Source organism: Carassius carassius, chromosome 49, assembly GCF_963082965.1.
Source record: "Carassius carassius chromosome 49, fCarCar2.1, whole genome shotgun sequence".
Taxonomy (NCBI): domain Eukaryota; kingdom Metazoa; phylum Chordata; class Actinopteri; order Cypriniformes; family Cyprinidae; genus Carassius; species Carassius carassius.
In genome coordinates this window covers 5,798,100-5,823,355 of record NC_081803.1, presented here as the reverse complement: position 1 = coordinate 5,823,355, position 25,256 = coordinate 5,798,100, and the positions used below count along the sequence as shown (strand labels likewise).

The 25,256-nt window shown below is 39.4% G+C and overlaps 1 protein-coding gene and 1 long non-coding RNA gene across 3 annotated transcripts in view; one reads left to right on the top strand and one right to left on the bottom strand.

Moving 5' to 3' along the window:
- Positions 1–7,909, top strand: part of LOC132132501 (leucine-rich repeat transmembrane neuronal protein 4-like) — a 127,123-nt gene extending 119,214 nt beyond the window's left edge. For both annotated transcript variants that reach the window (XM_059544900.1, XM_059544899.1), the window contains one exon: positions 6,381–7,909. In XM_059544900.1, the coding sequence (XP_059400883.1) occupies positions 6,381–6,719 (339 nt within the window). In that variant the 3' untranslated portion in view covers positions 6,720–7,909. The remainder of the gene's footprint in view (positions 1–6,380) is intronic.
- Positions 1–23,909, bottom strand: part of LOC132132458 (uncharacterized) — a 204,521-nt gene extending 180,612 nt beyond the window's left edge. Inside the window, exon 1 of the long non-coding RNA XR_009429043.1 lies at positions 23,580–23,909. This is a non-coding gene — a long non-coding RNA (uncharacterized LOC132132458). The remainder of the gene's footprint in view (positions 1–23,579) is intronic.
- Between the last annotated feature and the right edge of the window lie 1,347 nt (positions 23,910–25,256).

Here is a 25,256-nt window from a genome sequence, read left to right as displayed (position 1 = left end):
AGCCCTATCAGGGACGATTTTAACTCTCTTGACAGTGACAGAAAATACTTCTGCCAAACCATTGTGAAGATAATTTGTAACTACGCATCCTGCCCTGTGTCTACACCATGTCTGTTTGCTGCTTTAGTAAACAAACTAAAAGGGATAGTTCATCCAGAAATGACAGATTATGTTGTTATTTTCTCTCCCTCGTGTTTTCCATGGATCAAAAAAGTAGAAATTTCTAAAGACTCATTACGCAACTCTTATAAACTACCTTACGATTACTTGTATTATACTCACTATTATATGGCTTTATACCAATTAATAGTACTTTAAAATGTGTTGATTGGCGATGTATGTTTATGCATGTTTTTATAGTCCTTTATTAGTATTTTATTTATTTATATATTTATTCCATATCTATTTATGTAGTCCTTTGTTTATTTAGTTAGTAATTTTATTTATTCATTATTTAATGATTTTATTCATTCATTCAATTATTTATTCCTTTTATTTAATATTTTATTTATTTGGTTAGTTATGAAGTCGTTTATTTATTTACTTTAGCCTTTATTTAGTTTTCTGTTTTATTTATTCACTAATGTATTTATTTATTTTATTGATTTACTTATACAGCCCTTTTATTTAGTCCCTTATTTATATATTTAGTCCTTTTAGTCAAATCTTTAAAAAAAAAAAAAAAAAAAAGCAATTACTCTTCTGTGCAACATACAGAAGAATAAATCATATCAGAAAATTACAATTTGTACCAATGACAACACAATCGCAACTGCACAATGTGTCTGAACATCCTCTCTCATGTAGTCGTGCACTTTTCTCGTGCTTGGAAACGTACAATATTGCTTATTGTACTTGTCATCTTATTAACTAAAGATCTAGCAGATTCCATACTGCGCACGCTTAGCTATAGCAGGATGGCTCACGCATACAGATGGTGAACGTCTTTTACCTTGTTTAGCCTCTTAGACATGGCAAATACATTGTTGCACTGATTTTCCTCCTGCATGAATGCACTGTAAATGCACTGCAGTAATTTTTCTGGGAATAGAAAGGTTTTTGCCTGAACATTGGGAAAAATGAATCCTATAGATTCCTTACAGAGCTATGTAGTTGGCATGCTTTAAGGGCCACCAGCGTGCAGCAAATCAAAGTGTTAGCTTGACTGTATGGATTTAATATGCTACGTGAACTTATTGCATAACTAGTAGTCAGGGCACAAGAATTCCCAGTTAAGCTCTGAATAAACAGAAGCGGCAAAGACACCATGTCCCTCACATACTGATGAGTCCCTGCTGTCACAGTCTCTCATAAAGGACTAACAGCCCAGGGTTTGACTGTAGTTGGCCGTGGTGTTGTCATCGGGGTAATGGGGCAGGACACTGTGATTTTTTTAAAGAGTTTCCTAGGCTTTTTTCTTCATTATGTTGTCAGGACAGTTGTGTCACCCTAATACTGCATATTTGACTTTCCAAATTAATTTAAATGCAGTAATTAAAACGTGCATCATAGAAGAGATGTATTCAGCTCATTGTATTTATGAATAAATTAATTAAAAAAAATAGCATCATGTCATTAACCCACAAGTTTGTACATGGCACCCACTCATTTTGAGCTGTTCCTTTAAGACAGTAAAGCCCAATGAATGGACTGTAAGTCTGTCCCTTAGCCATTTTTCATTTGTGTGAAATTAAAGATAATGTCTACCCTGACTAATAATAATAATAAATATAAGGTCCATGTCTGTCACTGTGCTGAAAGGTATTGTAGTTATAAATTGTCAACCAACCTCCCCCCACCCTTCTCTCTCTCTCTCTCTCTCTCTCTCTCTCTCACACACACACACACACAGGGCCGGCTTTGCTGACAGGCGACACAGCTTCGGGACACATCTGCTGGACGGGGCGCAAAATTGCAGAATTATAAAAAAAAAAGTTAATTATGTATCGTATTATGAAAGCTGCGCACACGCAGTTCACTTTTACTGTGCACTGTCCACACACTGCTTGTATTTGTCCATTTCTTTTACTAGATTTACAATCCTAAAAAACGACTGAGTCACTCTGACAGGCAGCTGTCAAACTCAGGCGCGTTGCTCAGCAACCGGGAGTGGCACGAAAACATCTGACAGCTGGTTTTAGCGCTTTAAATGATGGGGTAAAAGCCCCCCCCCCCCCCCCGGCGGTTGTAGGCTATAAATGATCATATATATATATATATAATCTTTTATGATGAAAAGAACACCCAAGCCATCAAGATCGGCTTTCCGAAAACGAAGGAAGGAGGAGGAAGAAAAACGGGCCCAAAGCAGAGGTAACTTATGTAGACTATATCATCAAGCTCACAGCCTAGACGAGGATGACCAAACACTTTTTACACCTTAACAGTAAATAAAATGCATTATTATTATTATTATATCAATTTACCAAAGGAACTTTTAGCAGTAGGCTATGAGCTAACAGCAACAACATGCTGTGTTACAGCAGTGGAGTAGTCTACGTGATACGCAGGTATATGCCGTATACCCACTCTTTGTGTAAATAGCCCACAATCTTTTCTAACTTTGCCAAACCTAAAATGAAAATACTGTAACTGCTTGTCCTTGAGGTGAGATCTTAATGCTTCTCTATTGTTTTTTTTCCTGTATCCTTCAGGTTGTTGCTTTTAAAGAGTTGTTGTGTGAACATTTAAAATAAAAAATGAATAACTATGGAATAACTGTGGAGTTATTTTTTCCGGGGGGGGGGGGGGGGGGGAGGGCGCTCTCTCGCCTTGGGCACCAAATAACCTAGAGCCGGCCCTGCACACACACACACACACTTTAAGGTTAAATTTACGCCCTCACGCTGTTCAGAATTCACTGAAACAGTTAGTAGTTAATATATGATAATTAATCAATGCAACTTCACTGAAGATCAGTTGGGAGTGGTCAAAGGAAAAAATAGCTGTGAAAGAGAAGTGTGTGTGTATGACGGGGGGGGTGGGGGGGACTTACCTAATGCACATCCACTGTATCAAAAGTAAATGTAGCTTAATGGAGTTCATTTGCAGGAGAGAGTGAAGGAGTATCAATGAGTGCTCTTTAGAAAGGTTTGACTCTCACTGAACATTGTGTTTGCCTCGATATATGGGATTCACCCTGTTTATGATTTATATGTCTGTCCATTTGCATAGTACACTGCGTTCACAGAACCATGAACATCCTGGACTAAACATTTGCCTTCTCAGTTGACCGCACTTTACCTCTGACACACACTATAACTCAGCACGATGTGACCTTGTTATTAAATTTCACATTGATATTGTTTTTACTCTTTATTTTTTTATATAACTCTTCTTCATTGTTGCAATCTATTGAACACACGAAAAACAAAATATAAATAAACCTTGTGAAGGTTCTTTCATTTTGAAAACAATGATTCCCCCACTTTCTCATTTATTTTCTATTTTACCAAGCCACCTGGGGCCACCTGAGGCTATGGTTTTGATTTTGGCAAGCGCACCTCTCTTTTTACCCTGGCACCTTTTGATGTTCATGAGGATCCTCACAGACTCGACACACCTGTGTCCTAAACACAAGATCTTCTGCCATCACTTAATAGCTCAGCTCAATTCCTCTTCCTGTGTTTTTATACAACTGCTGCTTTGTGATTGATGTTGCCAACCGAACTGATATACTGTATCAGACAGACCAGTTAATTAGCGTGTATTTGCTATTTTTTGATTAACATCAACCGCCGATAACAAATTACAAAAATCATTCCCTTATTAACAACTTTTAAGCATTTTTTCAATGAAATAAACATTGCATCACGTAATCCGAGTAATTATTTTAGTAACCAGTCGACAGAATCAATTAAAAGCAACAGAACAAATTAACAGTGCTTTAATTTTATGTAAAAGCAGATTCAAAGTAATCAAATGTAAATTATTGGCAAAGTCTTCGCTGCATGATTATTAGATACAATGCATGAATATCAGATGCTGTTGGAGTTTAAATGGGAAACAAGCCTGTAATTCAAATGTACAGATTCATTATGTAGTTTTCTTTAAGCCAGATTTTGTTCATGGTTGATTTTAGAGACTTATTTAGGCTACTACAGTTATCCAGCCAACATCAGTAAGCACAAGTCAATATTGTTGTTTGATTTATATAAAAATAACATAAACAGCAGCAGGTCTGTTAAACTGCATGCATTAAGACCTAAAGCACAGATCATATATATATATATATATATATATATATATATATATATATGATTTTATTATTTGCATGCCTTGCCGCATTGCCGTATCTCGATGAGCAAGTGCTTTTCACATACACATCAACACAAACAGGCATGTCCATGTATAAAATCGCTTTTCACATTTTAGCATTGGCTTTAGTATTTTTGGCATCCCTTGTAGTGACCCTGCAGTATATGACTATCCATTTACTTTTAACAAATCCCATGACACTCTAAGTAAAGCAATTTTTTAAGTAGCTGTGCATTCTGCTGGTGCCCATGCAAAAAGCCTTTTGCTCTGCTCAGGGGAATATGGGGAAGTGGATTAATTGTGGCATACAAAGAGCTCTAAACCCGAGCCGCTGACACAACGCATCTCATTATCGCTTGAGAGTCGGCCCTGCATTTGACGTTGTTTATTTATTTTGCTTCCTGTCAGGAGTCTCTTTGTAAAACCTCTTCGTCTGTCACACCGGCAGAGCTCTCTTGTCACTAACGTTCACTTAGTCCTCGCTGACGGTAATCGCGCTCGTGTTGCTCTTCACTATCTCTAAGCGTTTACTAATTCGCGCCTTTAAAAGCAATGAACTCTGGTTGTTCAGTGGAAATATATGGAGACTTCTTTCAGCATGATTTATCTGTTTGTTTTTGTGAGTGTGATGGTACGAGGGATGAGAACTACGAAAATGTCTTTTTAAACTTTTTCTTATTCTTTTCTTGAAATAATGTGTGAGTGAAAGTGTTTAAATAAGATCAATTTACTTGAAGATTGGGTTGAATAGTAAGACTTGTTTTCATAGAAGAGTTTTTGTAAGTTTTACAATTGATTGATTGATTGATTGATTGATTGATTGATTGATTGATAAACTAAAAATCCATCCTTCTTTAGTCTTCCTTCTCTGGAATTAAATAGATTATTTTCTGAGAGTCTGAAAACATATTTTATTTCTTCTATAAAGTATGTTTTAAACAAACTACTTTTATCTTGTTGTAATGATGTTTACATGATCAGTATTTCTGCATGTTTTATGGAAAAAGATAAATATTTGTGCAGTACATATGAGGCAGCCACATGTGGCCTGTTTCTACACAATGACTCTCCCGGAGTCACGGCATGAAAAGGAAAGGCATATTTGCTTATGTCACTTATCATAGGAATAGCTGCAGCATTCCATGCGTGTGTGTGTGTGTGTGTGTGCTCTGCCTCTTGTGTATACACAGAGTGAGTCACCAGTGAGCACGGCACACACACTGGGAAGCAAGACAGATGCTGGGTTTGCACTCGGTGTAAAAAGCTATTACCCCTACCAGCGCGGTGCCTCTTTTAAAACATTGTGCCACGAGGCAGCTTCTAAATGCAGACGGAAGCAGAGCTTAAAGAGGAAGTCGCGAATGGGCTGAGAAAGATGTCATGTCTCTTGGTGGTAGTATCATTATCGGAGATATTTTATGCCTATTTAATGACTCTTGTGGTGAGGGGGTGGTTTAATTACCCTAATATTTGGATATTTCACCCAAAAATGAGAAATGTCAGTTTCATGTTGGTCCAAACCTGTGTGTTTTTATTCATCCTTTTAAACAAAATACTCTAGGGGAATTCTTGATGTATTTCCTGATTGCTTTTTCCATAAAGGAAATATGTGTATAATCATACTTGGCAATAAAGCTCTTTCTGACTTCTAAGAATGAGGACATGGGCTGTCAAGCTAAACAAAAAAAAAGCATCAAAAAAATTGTCCATATGACTCATGTGCAATATTTAGAGTGACACAATAGCTTTGTGTGATGAAACAGTCCAAAATGTAAGTCATTATTCACTGGAAATTCACTGTTATTCGCAATTCGTGAACAAATCATTCTTTTGAATCTTTAATTCATTAATTATTGAATCATTAATTCAGACGTCATTAATTGTAATTGCATGGAAAAGAGCGACCAGCACAATCTTCAGAATTTCTCCTTTTGTGTCCTATACAGAAGAATGAAAGTCATACACTGACATGAGGCTGAGTGAATGTTCATTTCACTCTCATGCAAATGTTCATTTTTGACTGAACTGTCCTTTTAATGATGTTTTAATGGCTGTTAATGACTTAATTATTCCAATTAGGGATCTTCAGCTCATTCTTTCTCTCTCTACTTTACCCCCCACAGGTGCCACACCAGATGAGAACTCTGACCTTCTACAGGTATGAGCAGCCTATAGTGGACTACTGCCAGGCCCATCAACCCCTGCGGCTCAACATGAGCTATGATGGTCCACCGCAAAGCCTGGAAGGGCTGGAGGAGCTTCCCCACCGCGAGAGGAGCACCATCCAGACTGTGGCCCTTCCAGCAGTGCCCACCATCAACACGGGCACCACAGGACCCTGCTCCCCACCCAGCCAGAGATCGCCTGTGGAGGGGCCCAGCATCCTCTACCCCACTACAGAACGCTCCATTAACTATCCAACAACAGAACGTTCCACCAGCACCCTCACTTTTAGACGCTAACAGTCCCACTCGCAAAGCAAGGCATGATGGGTAATTTCAAAAGAGGCTGTGCCTGGGTGGTGATCCACATTCTGCCAGCATTAACGCAGCGGCGCGTCCAAAAACTGTGCATACTGCTGTGCGCTAACTGTTTCTCTCGAATATAGAGAAGTGAAAAACATTCCCATGACGTCGCTGGAGGAAACAAGGATCTGGCATACAGTACACTTCCATTGTGGAGTGCAGTGTATCCTGGAAAATGGGATCCCATTTGTCTTTTTCCATCTTTTCTTTGTTCCGAATCCAAGGCCCGTACACGTTTTGTTGTCCCCGTTCTGCTCAATGGCAAATTTAAATCCAATGCAACATGCATGAGATGTTAAACGTGGCTTTGGTTTCATTCAGTCCTCGCTCTGTACTGACACTATAGGACGCCTTCTCTGAGGAGTAGATAATTGTGATTCTCCCATGCTGAGTGAAGAATGAAAAGGAATGTGCAATAAACATGTTTTTTTTTTTTTTGGACTTGGGAGAGTTTGAGAACGAGAGAATGAAAAGAAACAAATTAATGTTCTCCAGAGCTCAAAGGCCTCTCGCTGTTATTTTCATTTAGTTGCCATGGAGCGCTCATGAATGCTGCCATTATTTGATTAAAAAGAAAGATCTGTCTAGACATGAGCATGTCAGATGAATCTCTTGAGTATTTAAAAAAAGCGTTCATTTAAACCCAAATGAAGTTTCACAAGGCAAGGTCTTTCAGCGTGCACATGTACCAAAGATCAAGCTTCTTTAGATGTACAAATAGCTTGTGTTTCAAAATGTAATTAAACTAATCAGTATGTGTCTAATGCATACTGTAATGTGCGGGCCACTGGAGTTTACAACTGATTTGCAATTCTGCAGAATTCAGTACTGAAATCCAGAGTGAAAACATCAAGCTTTGTATTTAAAGGCTATGTGTCGACTAGATACTGTGTGTGTGTTTTTGCTTGGGAGTGTGTATGTGTGTTTTAAGTTTAAAAGCTGAAGTGTGTCATTTGTTCACCAGTACTGAAAAATATGACTGTTTTCAAAAAGGTTTCCCTTATCTGCGATTGGTCAGGCAAACAGACACGGCCACAGCCAAAACTAACGCCATTGGTTGTGCCAGTGTTACTATGCTGGCTTGTCAGAGTGATTAAATATACAATGCTTTGAAAGCGCCACAGTGTTTACATGTTACAGGTTGTCTCTGTGTTTCACTAAAAAAACGAAAAATTACACACTTCAGCTTCAAGTGGGAAGGCGACGGAGTAAACGTCCCTCACTTGGTTAGCATGTTGAAGTTACACTGGCGGAAACAAATTCTTCACAAGGATGCGACGCATTACAAGCACACACACTGTTATAATAAACCTCCAGGAGGCAGCATTATGCTGGGTGTGTTATTATTGAGGTGACTAGTTATACGTCATTGAGAAGTGTGTGCTAACATGCTCAGCAATATTTCCTCAAACTGTTGCTACGCTATCACAATAACTGACCTTAATACTGACCTAAATGGAAAAAATTTAGAATGCTGAAAATCCAATTCATACTTGAATTTTTGGCAGATGACAATGTGTGAAATGGAGCTTGGCTAGAAGCCTTCGCGTTTACAAGCTTGTGTAGAACATTTTGTGACCAAAATGATCGTTTTAACCCATTTTCAAATGGCTTTTCAATTATCTAAGGGAATAATCTAAAAATTACAAATCTACAAGCTCTAATAAGAGTTTGTTGTATCGAAGAGCTGAATAAACCAAGGTTTCTTAAGACGAGTTCAGAAAGGGGTGGTTAGTCACCTCAGGTCATGGAGTATTAACCAAGAGATTTCCTGACTCCAGATGTCACTCCACAAAGTAGCTACATAGATGAAATTGCTATAATTGGCTTTAACAGCAAGACATGTGGGAGACCAGGGACGATTGTAATTGCAATTTTCCTATATAACTCAGACTGCTATAAATTAACATGCCATGTTTTGATATAAGAAACATACGTATCTGACTACAGTAACTAGTATCATTACACTGAATTTAATACAAGTAGTCAGAGTGTTAGGGATTTGATTGTAACAGTGTCTGGATGAAAACATAATCACAAAAAAAGAAAATGTTTATTGACCTACCGTATTTCCAACAACAGCACACATCAAAATAATGGTATTATCGATTTAATATGTTGTATTTTTCCTGAATCGTTTTTTGTTTTAGATGATGATACATCTTATATTTGTCAGATAAAAAAAAAGTCTAAAGTGGAAAAAATGTATTTGTTGTTTTTTGTTTGTTTGCTTGTTTTATTCAAAGGTATAATTTTAGACAACAGAAGAAAAAAAGAAAATAATGTTATTTCTCACAAAGTGAAATGATCATGCTTTTCCTCAGGCAGAAAGTGATCTCTACTAAGCATATGCTGAATAAAGGCCCGTTCACACCAAGAACGATAACTATAAAGATAACTATAAAGATAACGATATTAGCGTCCACACCAGCGAACGATATTGTCTGTGTATTCTATGCGTGTCTGCTGCTTTAAATTCTCGAGCTCAATACAGCAGGATTGTTTCTGATTGGTTGGCAATGTTTTTATCGTTCATCAGAAAAAAAATCGTTCTGAAAGTGATTCCAACGATATCGTTTCTCTTTGCCTTTATCGTTATAGTTGTGGTGTGGACTCCTCTATTCTTTAATATTGAGAACGATTTTTAGAACTATATCTTTATCGTTATTTTTATAGTTATCATGCTTGGTGTGAACGGGCCTTAAGTGTTACAATAGCCTCCGGTCTCCCGTTGTCATTCGAGGGCCTGTTCATTTTTAGTTGAGATTAAGGCAGACCAGATGCTCCTGTGTGGTTTTTCGTTGAACACTGGACTGTTAGTAGTCTAATAGACTTCTGTGGTCATCCAGTAGTCACATTACACTGATTCTGTATCACTCAGTTTGTGGTTTCACTCACTGTAGTTCAACAGAGCATTTTTCTTTAAGAAACTGTCTGGCATTAAAAGCCACTGTCCGATGGTTATGTTTGATTTTTTCTTTCTTTCAACCCTCAAAGGACTTTTGAATAACATGAGAATATGGAATTATTGCCTGTAAACAGATTTTAATAATTTTTTTTTTTCACCCTGTGTGCCTGTGCTTTTGGACTTTACACAATGAATGTGGACATGGTACCTCACCAACAATCAGTGTGAATATTGCTCATTTCAACCAGTTCAAGGCCTCTGGATCAATGACTGGTGGTGACATCATCACCCATCTTTTGAGCCACAGTAAACAGCTGGCATGTTTAGATCGGATACGGATGAATAAATCACAATGACGTCACATGAAATGTGCTGGAGAGTGGGCGAGGTAAGAAACGGATTCCACACTGTCATGTCTCAATCTCTTCAAGAGAAGTGACGCTGTCAAGATGATCAAAGACATTTTGAAATGTATCCTGACAGTTTCCGACACCAGTTATCTTTGTATGTTTATCTTGTAAATAGAGAGTATAAAGAAACATATTGCTTTGCTTCTTTTGGCACAAGTTTTGTGAAAAAGACAGAAGCCTCAGCTGTTTAAATGCGCATCCTGATCAAAGAATATGCTACTAGAGAGACCCGATATGACCCCTCATTTGGAAGATTGATATTTTTCTATCTTGCCATCTCATTCAGTACCTCATCTCATTAGCTTCATAGTTTTTCATTTTCCTTGTCTCACTTTACCGCTGACATCAGTTTGGGAGTAGAAGGACTGATATGAATGCTCATTTAATGTCATATATACTTATATTCTGCTATGAGCCCTAACCGCTGTGATCCTCTCTCTCTTTTTCCTCAGTTTGTATTTTCGAGACACCCAGGCAAAACAATATCTACTTGTTCAATGAAAGTGGCTTGTACTTTGCTCCAAGGCTTCATGCATGATGTATCAAGTATAAGCTTGATGTTGTTAAGTAAATGCTAATAGGGTTACCTGCCCACCGCATTTCAATTCTGAGTAAGTCGCAAGAACTTTACAACCTCATAAATGCTCCTTAAAGCAAGGCATTAGCTCAATGGCAGTGTTGCAGAAAATCCATATTACTTTCTGTGTCCTAAATAGGCAAAGTCAGACTGTTGTTCAGGGGAAACTAGAATATTTAATTCTAATTAATTTATATATAATAATTTAAGCAAATAAATGATTTTTATATATATATATATATATATAATTTTCTCCATACATTATAGAGCTCTTGTTTGGACTCTCTGCTTGGTCAGTCTGCATTAAATACTTAGCATGCACTTATTTATTCAGAACCGCATAATTTCATCATTTTTATGCTTTAAATTAAACAAGAAATGCATATGAAAGCATCCGATCCTATCAGCTATTTGGATGAGCTACCTTGACTAGATAATCTAAACTCTTTAACCGTCATTCAAAGCAATGATTCTCCTCCTCCACAGAGTTACCAAATCATAGCGCCTTATGTAACTGTCTCTTCCCATTATTCTGACAATTTGCTGCTTTACGGTCATTTACGTAAGACTGAGGACGCCCCTGCATCTCCTCTTTGCTTGTCATTCACATTTTGCCGTTTACATTTTTTTCACCCTCCTATTGTCTTGTTCAATTTTTTGGATTGATTAAATGAATCTAAAGTGACAGAAAAAAACAATAATAATGTTACAAAAGATTACTATTTTCAATTAATGCCATTCTTTGAAATTTTCTATTAATCAAAGATTCCTGAATGGATGAATGAATGTTTGTTTATTTGTTTAAATATGTGTGTGTGTGTGTGTGTGTGTGTGTGTGTGTGTGTGTGTGTGTGTGTGTGCGTGTGTGTGTGTGTGTTTGTAAATAACTTTTTGCCATTTATTACAATATAAATAAGTTCCTTGCACATTCTGTGTTGCAGTGATTTTTTTTATGTTTATCAAAATTGTGATTTATTTGTGAAACACAAAATAAAAGATAAAATGTACCTTTTTACAGAATTTTTTTTTTCAAATCTGCAGTCATAAATAACTTAGAACCACACACACAGAGACACAATCTACTTGATGAACAATCCCTAATCCATAACTCTATTTAATTATTGATGGATTTCAATGCAATCAAATTTCAGTTTTGTACAAGGATCATAGGTGGGCACAGTTTCTGGAGACAAAAGGAGGGTTAAATCAAACCTGTGTTAATGTTCACAAAGCAAAACCCTTCCAGGAGATTTTCCTGGAAATATCCATGCAGGTGCTGTCAAGCTGCAGAGAACGAGCAAGCTAAATGCAAATTTCCAATTAATTTGTATCTGTCTACATGTTCTCTAAAATCAGTAGGCGTAATTCACTAATATTCAGAGAGCACTTTACAAAGAATGGGCCAATACAGTCCATTCACATAAAAGCTAAATTAGAGAAGGAAAAAAACACAACATCAATGAGTTTCTCTCTTCCAAGTGTTTGTTTTGTTTGTTCTATTTCCCCTTGTGATTTGGGCCCGGGTGTCTTTTGGGAGCACAGTTTTCCTCAAGGGTAGGATTTAAAGGAACAAAGAAGACTTCTATATTTCTCTGCTGGCTCTCAAATGAGTGTCTAATGCAAATATCCAAAAGGACAGGAAGAAGCCTAAGAGAAAGAACGTCAGATGGAAGAAAATTCAGCTTTTTGCCTTTCTTTTTTTTCTGCTGTGCAGCCATATAAATGTTGGGGCAAAGGTCTTGGTGAAAGGAGCTATATACGACACACACACAAATGCAAACACATGCATCTGCTCATCTGTGTAGAAATTGGAGGTGAAAAAACCTTTTGCTTATCTCCAGGCTTGCACATGGCTGAGAGGTAGCGCTGTTGTCAGTGCGCGGGGGTTGGCCCATGGGGCTAACATCTGCTGCTATTGTGGACTTGGCTCTCTCACCATGCTTCTCTGTCTACTAAATCTGCCATATTTAACCAAAGCTCCAGCCCACAAACTATCTCAACATTAAGTGTCATAGATTAACAAGTGAATGCTGGACAGAAGAGCCAGGTGAAAACTGGGCTGAAGAGCCAAATGATCTGTTCCAAAATCTAGCGAGCTGCCTTTCCACCTACACAGACAGCATCCTGACCATTATGAATCATCATAAGTGACCGATTTGGAATGCTCTACATCGAAACATCCACATTTTACATGAGTGTTAGCATGTTGCTTAGCTAATAGCACGTAAATTTTGAAGGGTTTAAATGAATCGATGAATCTTTTTGAAACAATTCTTTTAAATGAGCATTTGAATGAACACTATTGCCCAAATGAATCAGATTTCCTAACAAATCCACATAACCAAGTAGAACACATAGTGATTTCTTTTAAATAAATAAAAAAAAGTTCATTTGAATTAACTATCTGAATGAACAGATGTGCATAAATTAATTAGATTTCCTGACTGTATGATAGGAGCACACAAGCAAATTTATATAGTAGAAAAACACAGTGATCACTAAATAAAAAGAAGATGGAAGGGTTTAAATGAATCTATTACATTTTTTTGAACTATTTAATTTAAATGAACCATATGAATGAACAGATTTACTCGAATCAAAATTTCACAACTGGGGCGCACAAGCCAATTTATATGAACAAGTGGACTATTATAGAATATTATGTATAGAATAGTGTATTCATAATCAACACAAGTATTCAACATGTTCTTTTTTACATTTGAAGTAACCTTTCATTTTTCAGGTATCATCGCGATGCATGGTGGGATTGACTTCTGTGCAAAGTAGGCCTGTGAATCTGCTATTTTTTTATTTATTTAACTGGTCAAAAGTAGGGAATTTAGAAGGCAGCTTAATCATGCTTCCTATACCTTTTGGAACACTTTTAAATGCCTTAAAATGCTGCCTATGTAAATAAAGCATTAATTACTAATATAAAATTGGCCATAATGCAGCTCTGTATGACAAAACTCACTCCGACCTAAATATATTATAATCAATGAACAGGAAACTACAAAAATTAGGCAGAGAAAATGAGTACAGGATGGCGGGATGTAAGTACTTTCTGTTCATTGTGTCCTACAGGTCTGAAATCATCTATTTTTCATGAATCCTTGTTTTCTGTAGTCTTTATTTTTTTTTTTCATTGAACATTTCTGGAAATAATAAATATTTCATTGTCTGAATGACTGACAGAACTTGAACTGACTGTACATCCATCTCAAACAGGCTTGTTTTTGTTTGTGACCATTTCAGTATTGCATCGACTAAAGCTTATTTATGTATTTCGCACTGATTCTGAGTTGCAGTTATCACTCTAGTGTTTTTGAGTGTCATCTGCAGGAAAAGCATCTGATATATACTGACGTTTGATTCGTATTTTGACTGGTATACAGTAGGCATACTTGTCGCAGCAGCTCCCATGTACCCGTTTTCACTGTTACCTAAAGCCTTGATGTATCAACAGCAAAAAAATGCTTTTGTTAAAATGACGTCTGTTAACTGTCTGCAAACCCATCCAGCATGTTCAAGGTTCCTCAGCATAACATTTTGAGTCGTATGTTTTGTTCCACTTTTAAAGCAGAGCTGCTTTGAAGGAAAGAAAGCGGTGCTCAGCTTAGATCTCAAACACCATCCTTTGAACCGATATACAGTTCTATACCAGAGCTGTAGAAAGAGCTGTGACATCACTGCCAATTGTGTAGATATCAATGATCTGGTCGTGATGATTTATGAAGAACTCAAACTAATGATTCAAGCGAATTTTGGCTTTTTGGTTCTGATTCATTTCCCCTCTCTCAATCTAATAATGGACTACATAGGGCAAAAACACAATGAAAAGCAATACCGTCTGTCATTTGTATTCTCCCCCTGTGTTTTAACCTTCCACTTCATCCTCTGTAGGCCCATTAATTTCCATGAAAATCATGTTTCTCTGGCTTTGCCTGGTCTCAGGCTATGGGTTGTTTTTCTGTGGGATGTAAATATGCATTGTTATAACCCTTATGTTTTTTATTTTGTTTTCATCTTACACAGATTGAAAACAGTTTTGTGAAGACCTGCTCCAAATGCAAAAATGTGGCTCTTCTTTGAGTATATTATTGTCAGAAAAAAAAATGTTTTGTAAAAATTTTGATGATGATCAGAAATAAAGTAATTTAACAATCTAATATACAGGAAGGTCCATTATTTTTAGTATTATTATTATTATTATTATTATTATTTTACTTTTATTTGAATGTCATTTGTATTAATACATGTTTGTATTAAACTAGGGCTTTCAGAATGAACACATTAACTTATTAATTAAATATACAGGTGCATCTCAATAAATTAAAATGTCATGGAAAGTTCATTTATTTCAGTATTTCAACTCAAATTGTGAAACTTGTGTATTAAATGATCTTTTAGTAACAAGATTCAGGAGGAGCGCGTCAGATACTTAGCCTAATCAACAATCAATCACCTCAGCACCATAAAAGCCACACACGTGCACTCAGTCATTGTCCGGTCACGTTCGCGACAAGGTCATTCCTGTATGCTTACTCTAAGGACTAACTCCTCTTCTACTTACCTCTCTCCAGCGATTCTTCGAAGACCCAGATCCCCCGTGTGCGTGTGTGTCGTTCACCTTCACTCCAAGACGTCTTTACCCAGCCTGCACAGATCCATCCATTCACTCATCCCTCACTACCTGCTCCTCTGCTTGTGTCTGTCCAATAAACATCTTTATCTGTTACTCCTCAGCTTCCCGAGTGATCCGTAACAGATGACCCGACCAGCACCACCAGGCACAAGCATGAGCCTCACGGACCCCTTTCAAGATCTGGTTGATGCACTCCGAAGAACACTCATGGCTACACCTGCATCCTCAACACCAGCGAGCACTTCCGCCGACCATGTCAACACTTCCTCTCCTTCCGTTCACGCCAGTCCCATGGCCAGGCCGGCGCCCTACTCTGGTTCGGCGGAGGAATACAGCGGTTTCCTCCTACAATGTTCGCTGGTCGTGGAGATGCAACCGCACTTATACCCCACTGAGCGATCGAAGGTAGCCTTTGTTATTTCCCAGCTGCAAGGTAAAGCACTACTGTGGGCAGATTCTATATGGACTCAAAATAACCCAGTTATCCAGTCTTATTCTAGCTTCATCAACCATTTCCGTGAAGTTTTCAGCAGACCAGCTTGGGACTCTTCCATTGGTGAGAAGCTCCAGTGGATGGAACGAACAGGCTTTGCTGACTACCTACCATCAGGGATTGGAACCTCGAGTGCGGTTGCATCTCGCTGCATACTAGATGATTACATAAAGGAGGCGCAGGCCCAGGGTTATATTCGTCCATCGACCTCCCCTGCTGCTTCGAGCTTCTTCTTCGTGGAGAAGAAGGACAGAGGTTTGAGACCATGTATAGATTACCGGGCTCTCAATAACATTACTGTGAAGTTCAGATATCCACTTCCCCTCGTCCCAGCTGCTTTGGAACATCTCCGTGGTGCCACTGTATTCACCAAGTTGGACCTCCGCAGGGCCTATAACCTCATCTTGATCCGGTGGAAGACCGCCTTCATCACCCCTACTGGCCACTACGAATATTGTGTAATGCCGTATGGACTTGTTAACGCCCCCTCCGTATTCCAGGATTTCATCCACGAGGTGCTCCGGGAGTTCCTCCACAAGTTTGTCTTAGTCTATATCGATGACATCCTCATCTACTCCCGGGGCCTGGCAGAACATCAACGCCACGTTGCGGAGGTCCTGCAACGCCTGAGGGCCTACCAGCTCTACCTCAAAGCCGAAAAATGCTCCTTCCATCAGCCCTCAGTGGAGTTCCTTGGCTATAACATTAGTAGCAGTGGCATCCGGATGGACGAGGGGAAGGTTAACGCGGTCAAGGATTGGCCCACTCCAACCACCATCAAGGAGTTACAGCAATTCCTAGGCTTTGCCAACTTCTACAAACGGTTTATACGCAACTTCAGTACCATCACCAGTCCTCTCACCAGTCTCCTCCGCAATAAACCTAAGTCTCTCTCCTGGACTCCTGCCGCCACTGAAGCCTTTCAAACCCTGAAGAAGGCCTTTACGACCTCCCCACTCCTGGTCCATCCCGATTGACCCTTCGTAGTGGAAGTTGATGCCTGCCTCAACCACCGGAGTGGGAGCAGTCCTGTCTCAGCAGCAGGGGAATCCCAGCCACCTCCATCCATGCGCCTTCTTCTCCCGGAAACTCAACCCGGCGGAGGTTAACTACGACATAGGCAATCGGGAGCTTTTGGCCATCAAACTAGCTTTGGAGGAATTGAGGCACTGGCTAGAGGGAGCCAGACACCCCTTTCTGGTCCTCACTGACCATAAGAACCTAGAGTATCTTCGAGTAGCCAAAAGACTCAACCCTAGACAAGCCCGCTGGGCGTATTCTTCACCCACTTCCAATTCACCATCTCGTACCGCCCAGGGGTAAAAAACGTAAAGGCCGATGCCCTATCCAGATGCTACGCCTTCAAAGAAAAGCCTGAGACTCCGGAAACCATTCTTCCTGAAAGTATCATTGTCTCTCCTATTACCTGGTCCTCTGAGGCTCTTCCTCCTACCGAGCCAACTACCAACACCCCGCCGGGTTGCCCACCGGGACACCAATATATCCCCAGGACACGGCGCACTCCACTCATTCACTCCACTCATACATCACTTGGCACTGGTCACCCGGGGGTCAATGAAACCCTCTCGTTGCTGAAGGAACGCTTCTGGTGGCCCAACATGGCCTCGGATGTCAGGAGGTATGTGAATGGATGTACCAGCTGCGCCATATCCAAAAGCCCTCGCCATCTTCCATCAGGCAAGCTCCATCCTCTGCCCATTCCCAATCGCCCGTGGTCACACCTAGGGGTGGATTTCATTACGGATCTCCCGCCTCCAGATAACAATACCTGTATTCTTGTCATAATGGATATATTTTCGGCATCCCAGAAGATATCGTATCGGATCGAGGCCCCCAGTTCATCTCCCGGGTATGGAAGGCCTTCCACTCCCTCCTAGGTGTGGCCATCAGCCTCTCTTCCGGGTACCATCCTCAGTCAAACGGGCAGACGGAAAGGAAGGATCAGGAGATTGGACGCTTCCTCCGTACCTTCTGTCACGGCCACCAGAACTCCTGGAACCAATTCCTGGGGTGGGCCGAGTACGCACAAAACTCCCTCCGTCAACCCACCACCGGACTCACTCCTTTCCAGTGCGTACTCGGCTACCAACCACCTCTATTCCCCTGGTCAGCTGAACCCTCGGATGTCCCCGCCATCGACTACTGGTTCCGGGAGAGCGAGAGGGTCTGGGACGCGGCACATCACCAACTCCAACGGGCACTGCGCAGACGGAGAACGACAGCCGACCTTCGCCGATCAGAGGCCCCGAATTACCAACCAGGTCAGAAGGTCTGGCTGTCCACCCGGGACATCCGCCTGCGCCTACCCTGCCGCAAGCTCAGTCCCAGATTCATTGGCCCATTCACCATCATCCAGCAGATCAATCCGGTCACATACAAACTCCAATTACCCCCTTAGTACCAGATTCACCCCACATTCCATGTTTCCCTTTTTTAAACCTCACCATCCTTCTGTCTCTCCCTCCAAAAAACCTGGCGAAGTGCGTGTGTGTGGTTCACCTTCACTCCAAGACGTCTTCACCCAGCCTGCACGGATCCATCCATTCACTCATCCCTCACTACCTGCTCCTCTGCTTGTGTCTGTTCCAATAAACATCTTTATCTGTTACTCCTCAGCTTCCCGCGTGATCCATAACAATACCGTAGTATAAATATTGCTGACTCACCTCTATCCATTGATGGTTTATCAGCATCCCTCCTCCACCCCATCTCCTCACTTCGAGTACACTTTAAAAATAGACAGGGAAGGGGGATACTCTAGGTTTGGGCCATTCCCGAGCTCGGAGCCCTTCCCCGGACAGTACGCCAAATACGCATACCATACCTCAGCTAATTATTTGTAAGCGTGAACTTGAACTTGAATAAATACAGTGCACACAAAAGTTGTTTAAGTCTTTGGTTCTTTTAATTGTGATGATTTCGGCTCACATTCAACAAAACCCCACCAATTCTCAATCTCAATAAATTAGAATACTTCATAAGACCAATTAAAAAAATATAATAATAATAAATAATTTTTGAATAATAAATGCATTTTTGGCCTTCTGGAAAGTATGTTCATTTACTGTACATGTACTCAATACTTGGTGATCAGTTTGTGGCACTGCTGAGGTGGTATGGAAGCCCAGGTTTTTTTGACAGTGGCCTTTAGCTCATCTGCATTTTTTGGTCTCTTGTTTCTCATCTTCCTTTTGACAATACCCCAGAGATTCCCTATGGGGTTTAGGTCTGGTGAGTTTGCTGGACAGTCAAGCACACCAACACAATGGTCATTAAACCAACTTTTAGTGCTTTTGGCAGTGTGGGCAGGTGCCAAATCCTGCTGGAAAATGAAATCAGCATCTTCAGGAAGCTGGTCAGCAGAAGGAAGCATGAAGTGCTCCAACATTTCTTTGTAAACAGGTGCAGTGACTTTGTTTAAAAAAGCACAATGGACCAACACCAGCAGATGACATTGCACCCCAAATCATCACAGACTGTGAAAACTTAACACTGGACTTCAAGCATCTTAGGCTATGAGCCTCTCTACCCTTCCTTCAGACTCTAGGACCTTGGTTTCCAAATGAAATACAAAACTTGCTCTCATCTGAAAAGAGGAGTTTGGGGGCACTGGGAAACAGTCCAGTTCTTCTTCTCCTTAGCCCAGGTAAGACACCTCTGAAATTGTCTGTGGTTCAGAATTGGCTTCACACGAGGAATACGACAACTGTAGCCAAATTCCTTGATATGTCTGTGTATGGTGACTCTTGATGCCTTGACCCCAGCCTCAGTCCATTCCGTGTGAGATCACTCAAATTCTTGAATCGAGTTTGCTTGACAATCCTCATAAGGCTGCGGTTCTCTCAGTTGACTGTGCATCTTTGTCTTCCACACTTTTTCCTTCCACTCAACCTTCTGTTAACATGTTTGGATACAGCACTCTGTGAACAGTCAGCTTCTTTGGCAATGAATGTTTGTGGCTTACCCTCCTTGTGAAGGGTGTCAATGATTGTCTTCTGGACAACTATCAGATCAGCAGTCTTCCCCATGATTGTGTAGCCTAGTGAACCAAACTGAGAGACCATTTTGAAGGCTCAGGAAACCTTTGCAGGTGTTTTGAGTTAATTAGCTGATTGGCATGTCACCATATTCTAATTTGTTGAGATGTGTTTGGGGTTTTGTTAAATGTGAGCCAAAATCATCACAATTAAAAAAACCAAAGACTTAAACTACTTCAGTCTGTGTGCATTGAACTTATTAAATACACGAGTTTCACAATTTGAGTTGATTACAGAAATAAATAAACTTTTCCACAGCATTCTAATTTATTGAGATGAACCTGTATTTAATGATGTTTTTTTCAGCTGTTACACATTTACTACACTTAATATTAACTTCTAAAGGTTATTAAAATTATATGAACTGAACTGACTCTGAAAATACAAAATAATAACTATAATATTAAATATAAAAGGAATTATGAAAAATGCTATAAAATTCTAATAAAAATGACATAAAATGTAATTACTTATTTTTTTATATTATGTAAAATGTATAATTATTATAATTATTGTGTGAATTTTATATAAATTATATTCCATATAATTGTAATTTATACTAAATAGTACATTTTAATTTTAGTTTAATTGAAAGCCTTGTGATAAAAAAAAAATTGCTAGAAGATTTTGAAACTTACATTTTGTGCCAGTAATTTCCATCATCACAGAATGTCCCCTAATTTTACCTGGTGGACCTAGTCTTTTCAATCCTTTTTTAGTTATACAGTTATGCAATAGTTATACAGTATCAGAGTTCAGGACACTAGTCTCTTGTTCCTTCCATTTCCTGTCCCCTTCAAAAAAGAAAGCTGTCATTCTTGATGTTCTCATCTACCCTGTGCTGCAATGCTGGGATGAAACATTTAACATCCAGCTTGCGGGGCCAGAAAAAATGTCCAGTGGAAAACCTCTTCGGCTGAAATGTTAGGCACCCCGCTGGGGCATTTAAACATGAACTGGGCCCGAGAGAAGCTTTAAGCTGCTTATGTAGTAGCAGTTCTTTTTTTCTTCTTCTTTTTTTTTCTTTTTTGCTCAATTAGCTCAATCAGTGCTACAATAAAATGTTATCATTTCATGTTACTATATGAGATCAATGACTTATGCTGCAGTGTGGGGAAAGCTTCTTTGAAACTGCTTCAGAGCTACCCATTTGAACATTTATTTTCTTTTTTTTTCTTTTTTCTTTTTTTAGCGATACTACATACTGTAATATTAACTAACATTTGACTAATTTTTAAGAGTTAATTTAAAGGAAACATCAATTTAAAAAAAAGAGAGAGATTGGATACGAGTTCCCTGCTCATCAATAGGAGCACACAAGCAAATGATATAAGCCAGTAGGAAACATACTGATCACTATAAACTAATAAATAAGCAGATGGATTGATTTAGATTAATCTATGTATTTGAACCAGTTTATGAATGAACCACTTGAATGAACAGACTGAATCAAAACAATCAGATTTCCCAATTTTAATGGATAGATGAAGCAAATATATGTCACCAAGGAGCAAACATAGTGATTACTATAAAAAAGGAGGGGGGGAGGGGTTTAAATGATTTTTAACCAGTTCATGTAAATGGACCATTTGAATGAACAGATTGAACTGAACAAATCAGGTTTCCCAACGTTAGTGGCACACAAGAAAATATGTCACCAAGTAGAAATGATCTATTAAAATAATAATGATGATGATGATGATGATTATACAATTATGGAACCATTTAAATTAATCTATAATCTTTTTTAACCATTTAATTTAAAAGAACCTAATAAATGAACAGATTCACTAAAAATAGTAAGATTTCCCAACTCTATGAAAGGAGCACACATGCAAATTTGTGTAACCATGTATATAACAGTCATTATCACTACAAAAAAGGAAGATGGAGGGGTTTATATGAATTCAAATTTAAAATGTGCACATGCAGATGAACTGTTGTGTATAGTACATGTGTGAGCACTATTCTGATTCATGAAACAACAAATCGGGAGCCATGGATGAGTGAAGACCAGGTGACTGCATCATCCAGATGACCTGATCTAGGTGAGCACATTTCATTATTATCCCAGTTTGCATGGTGGTAAAGCATTAAACTATGACAAAAAACACATTGCAACTTGATGGGCAAAATAGCTCATTACTGGAAAAACTACACTGTTTTGCTACTGCCATGCTCCTATAAATAGCGTAGCTACTTTTTGTTAGCTACTGTTTGCATTTCCAAGAAGGGAACCAATGCTTTAAAATCTTGCATTTTAATACAACTTAAATCCTTAAAGAGGTATTGATAAATGGATATGGCCTCAAATCAGGTTCTTCTTAAGTAAAGCTGTAGAATCCAATATCTGAAACACTGCAGAAATATTAAACTCAGTCACCCATTTTTTCCTCTACAGATGTTTGCCAATAGCGTATGGTGCATGAGCAAGAGGTCAGCAGCTTCATAATTATTATGCGTGTGTTTTCGCTCATGCCCTTTAAAGCTGCATTGTTGCCAGGTTGTTCTAAAGGTTTTGTGTAATAGAGGCCATCTAATAGCGCATGACCGAGAAAACAGACAGTGTCAAGGAATCCACATGCAGGCCAACATTTTCTGATGCCTTGGTAGAGATTTTCTGTTAGAAACATACATGGTTGTTAAACTTAAAAACAGTTGCGAAACAAAGCAGAATGGAGGAGCTTTATTTAAAATCCCAAAGCATCAGCAACAGAGCATGTTTGAAAGTCAAAATTACCTTTTTGTGAAATTTGATAGTGGAGAGTAGGAATTGCACACACATGAAAGCGTTCTGCTGTTAGGGATTATTTTTTTCTCTCTCCTTGCGATGCACAACAATGTTTAACTAAATTAAACAGGCTTTTCATAGTATCCCTGGTGAATTTGTTGTAAATAATGCAGCATTTCTTTATTCCTACCAGTATGAGCTCAACATTCTACATAACTGATTACGATTTCGAACAGATGCAATAATATATATATATATATATATAGGACATCACCATTAAGCCACAGCTAAAATGCTGCATTTCACATACATCATGTGTAAAATTGTGCAGTTCTGCTGTATTCACACCTGTTTTGAAAGTGAAAAAAGTGAAAGTGACGTAAAATACAGCCAAGTATGGTGACCGATACTCAGAGTTTTTGCTCTGCATTTAACCCATTGTCACGCTGTCTGGTCTCTGTTTCCCTGAGTCTCCACTAGTGGTCTCACTTCCCCATAGGCACCTCACCGTAGGCACTACAATTCCCACAAAGCCTTGTCCCTTCATCACAGTAATTGCACTCCTGTTAATTGCACTCAGGTGTCTTCACTTGATAGTCATTACCCTGCCTATATTAACCGGTCTTTTTCTGTTGTCTTCATCGAGGCCTTTCATTCCGTCACCCAGTTTCCTCGCCTTCCGAGTTTCCTGTTCCTTTTCCTGTTCCTTCCCTGTGTGTTTATTTTTGGATGGATTTATGGTTTTGACCTCTGCTTGTTGGATGCTGATTTGGATTACCCATTAAAACCCACACTGCAATTGGATCTCTTGTCTCTTTTGTTTCCCTGGGTCTCCGGTCGTAACACCCATCCAAAGTGCACACACACAGCAGTGAACACACACCCGGAGCAGTGGGCAGCCATTTATGGAGTTAAGCGCCTTGCTCAAGGGCACCTCAGTCGTGGTATTGCCGGCACAAGACTCGGACCCACAACCTTAAGGCTGGTTCACACGGCAGGATAATTAGGCCGATTTTAGCCCCGATTGACACCTTCCGACATCTTAAGGATGCTCCGATTATCGTAAAATAATCTGATCAGATATTCCTGCCGTGTGTGGTGTGTTAAGACTGCTTTCCTCTGCTCGGAAGGACGTTGGGACCGCTCCGATCTCAAATCGGGGATATCCAACATGTTGGATTTATTTGGCCCGATTTCTTCTCATGTGTGGTGTCCCCCGAGGACAAACGATCACGCAGCCTGTGGACTGTGGCGTGTAGCCAATCAGAAAGCGAGGTGACGAGGCGGCGAGGAAGTACCGGGAAACAAAATCAAAACAGCCGGCGGCATGGCGCACCAGAAAGTCCGGTGGATGTCGGAGATGGAGGACTTTGTCTCCGCTTCTTTGACAATCGCCTTTTCTTTTTTTTCTTATGTTTTTTTTCGGTTACAAACAAAGGACAAACTATGGCCACTGCATCCTCTTCGTCCGCCATGATTGTTTACTCTGAAGTCACGTTTAGATCTCGAGGGATTTTGCGAGATTTCCCGTTTGACCTGGGAATGCTCGGGAGTCAAATCGGTTTGTGTGTGATGTGTTGATTTTGCCGTGTGGCTCCACACCACACACTGTATAACCAACACTGTTAGACCCGTGATTTTTTATCGCCGTGTGTGGGGTCTCTCAGGTTTGGAAAATCGGCCGACAATTTTAAAATCGTCCCGTGTGAACCAGGCATTAGGGTTAGGAGTCAAACTCTCTAACCATTAGGCCACAACTTCCCCACTAAATATGTTTTTTTTTTTTTTTTTTTTTGATCTGAAGGCTGACAATATCGTTCAGAACATTTCAGAAAAAAATATATATGTGTGTGTGTGTGTGTGTGTGTGAGAGAGAGAGAGAGATTCATTAGGCTCAAATTGTGAAAGACTCGCTACCACAGAGTCCTGAGATTAACTTCACTGAAAGTCTTTGGGATGTGCTGGAGTCGACTTTACACTGCCTGTCCAAAAATTGTTACACACACAATATGGAGCATATTTTGCATTGATAACACTGTGGTTTTGTTGTGCCATTGTTTCAACAATGTCATGCAACATTACAACATTTATTTCCACCAAGAGTTGCATACATTTTAGGGCAAGATCTTGTATTTGACAACAGAAGAATAAAACCACTCTTCAGAGTTGACTCCAGCATATCCTAAAGACTTAAAATAGGGCTTTTAGGGCCTAATGAATATTGCCTCCAACTTTTACTTTTACTCCACTACATTTCCTAATTAAAATGCATACTTTTACTCCGATACATTTACCCTAAGTATATTCGTTACTTACTACAAAATAGTCAGAAGAACACAGACTGCAGGAAAGTAGGTTGATGAATCAGTGGTCTAGCTTTTGGAAGTTAGACTCCTAAAAAACACCATTGCTCATGTGCAAACAAGTGCACACACAATGAGGATGATTTCATTTCCCACTCAAGTCGAGGCTGGAGTGTGCGATATACAGCATCGTCTGCAATATTATGTTTATTTTTGTTGTAATGATGTGCAATCTGGCATTATCAAGTAGGCTTTATCACCAACTCACACACAGAGTGCACGCACATTGATTTATTACTCTATTAAAACTCATTATTCCAGGCATTCTAAATTGTTGTCGGCAAATATT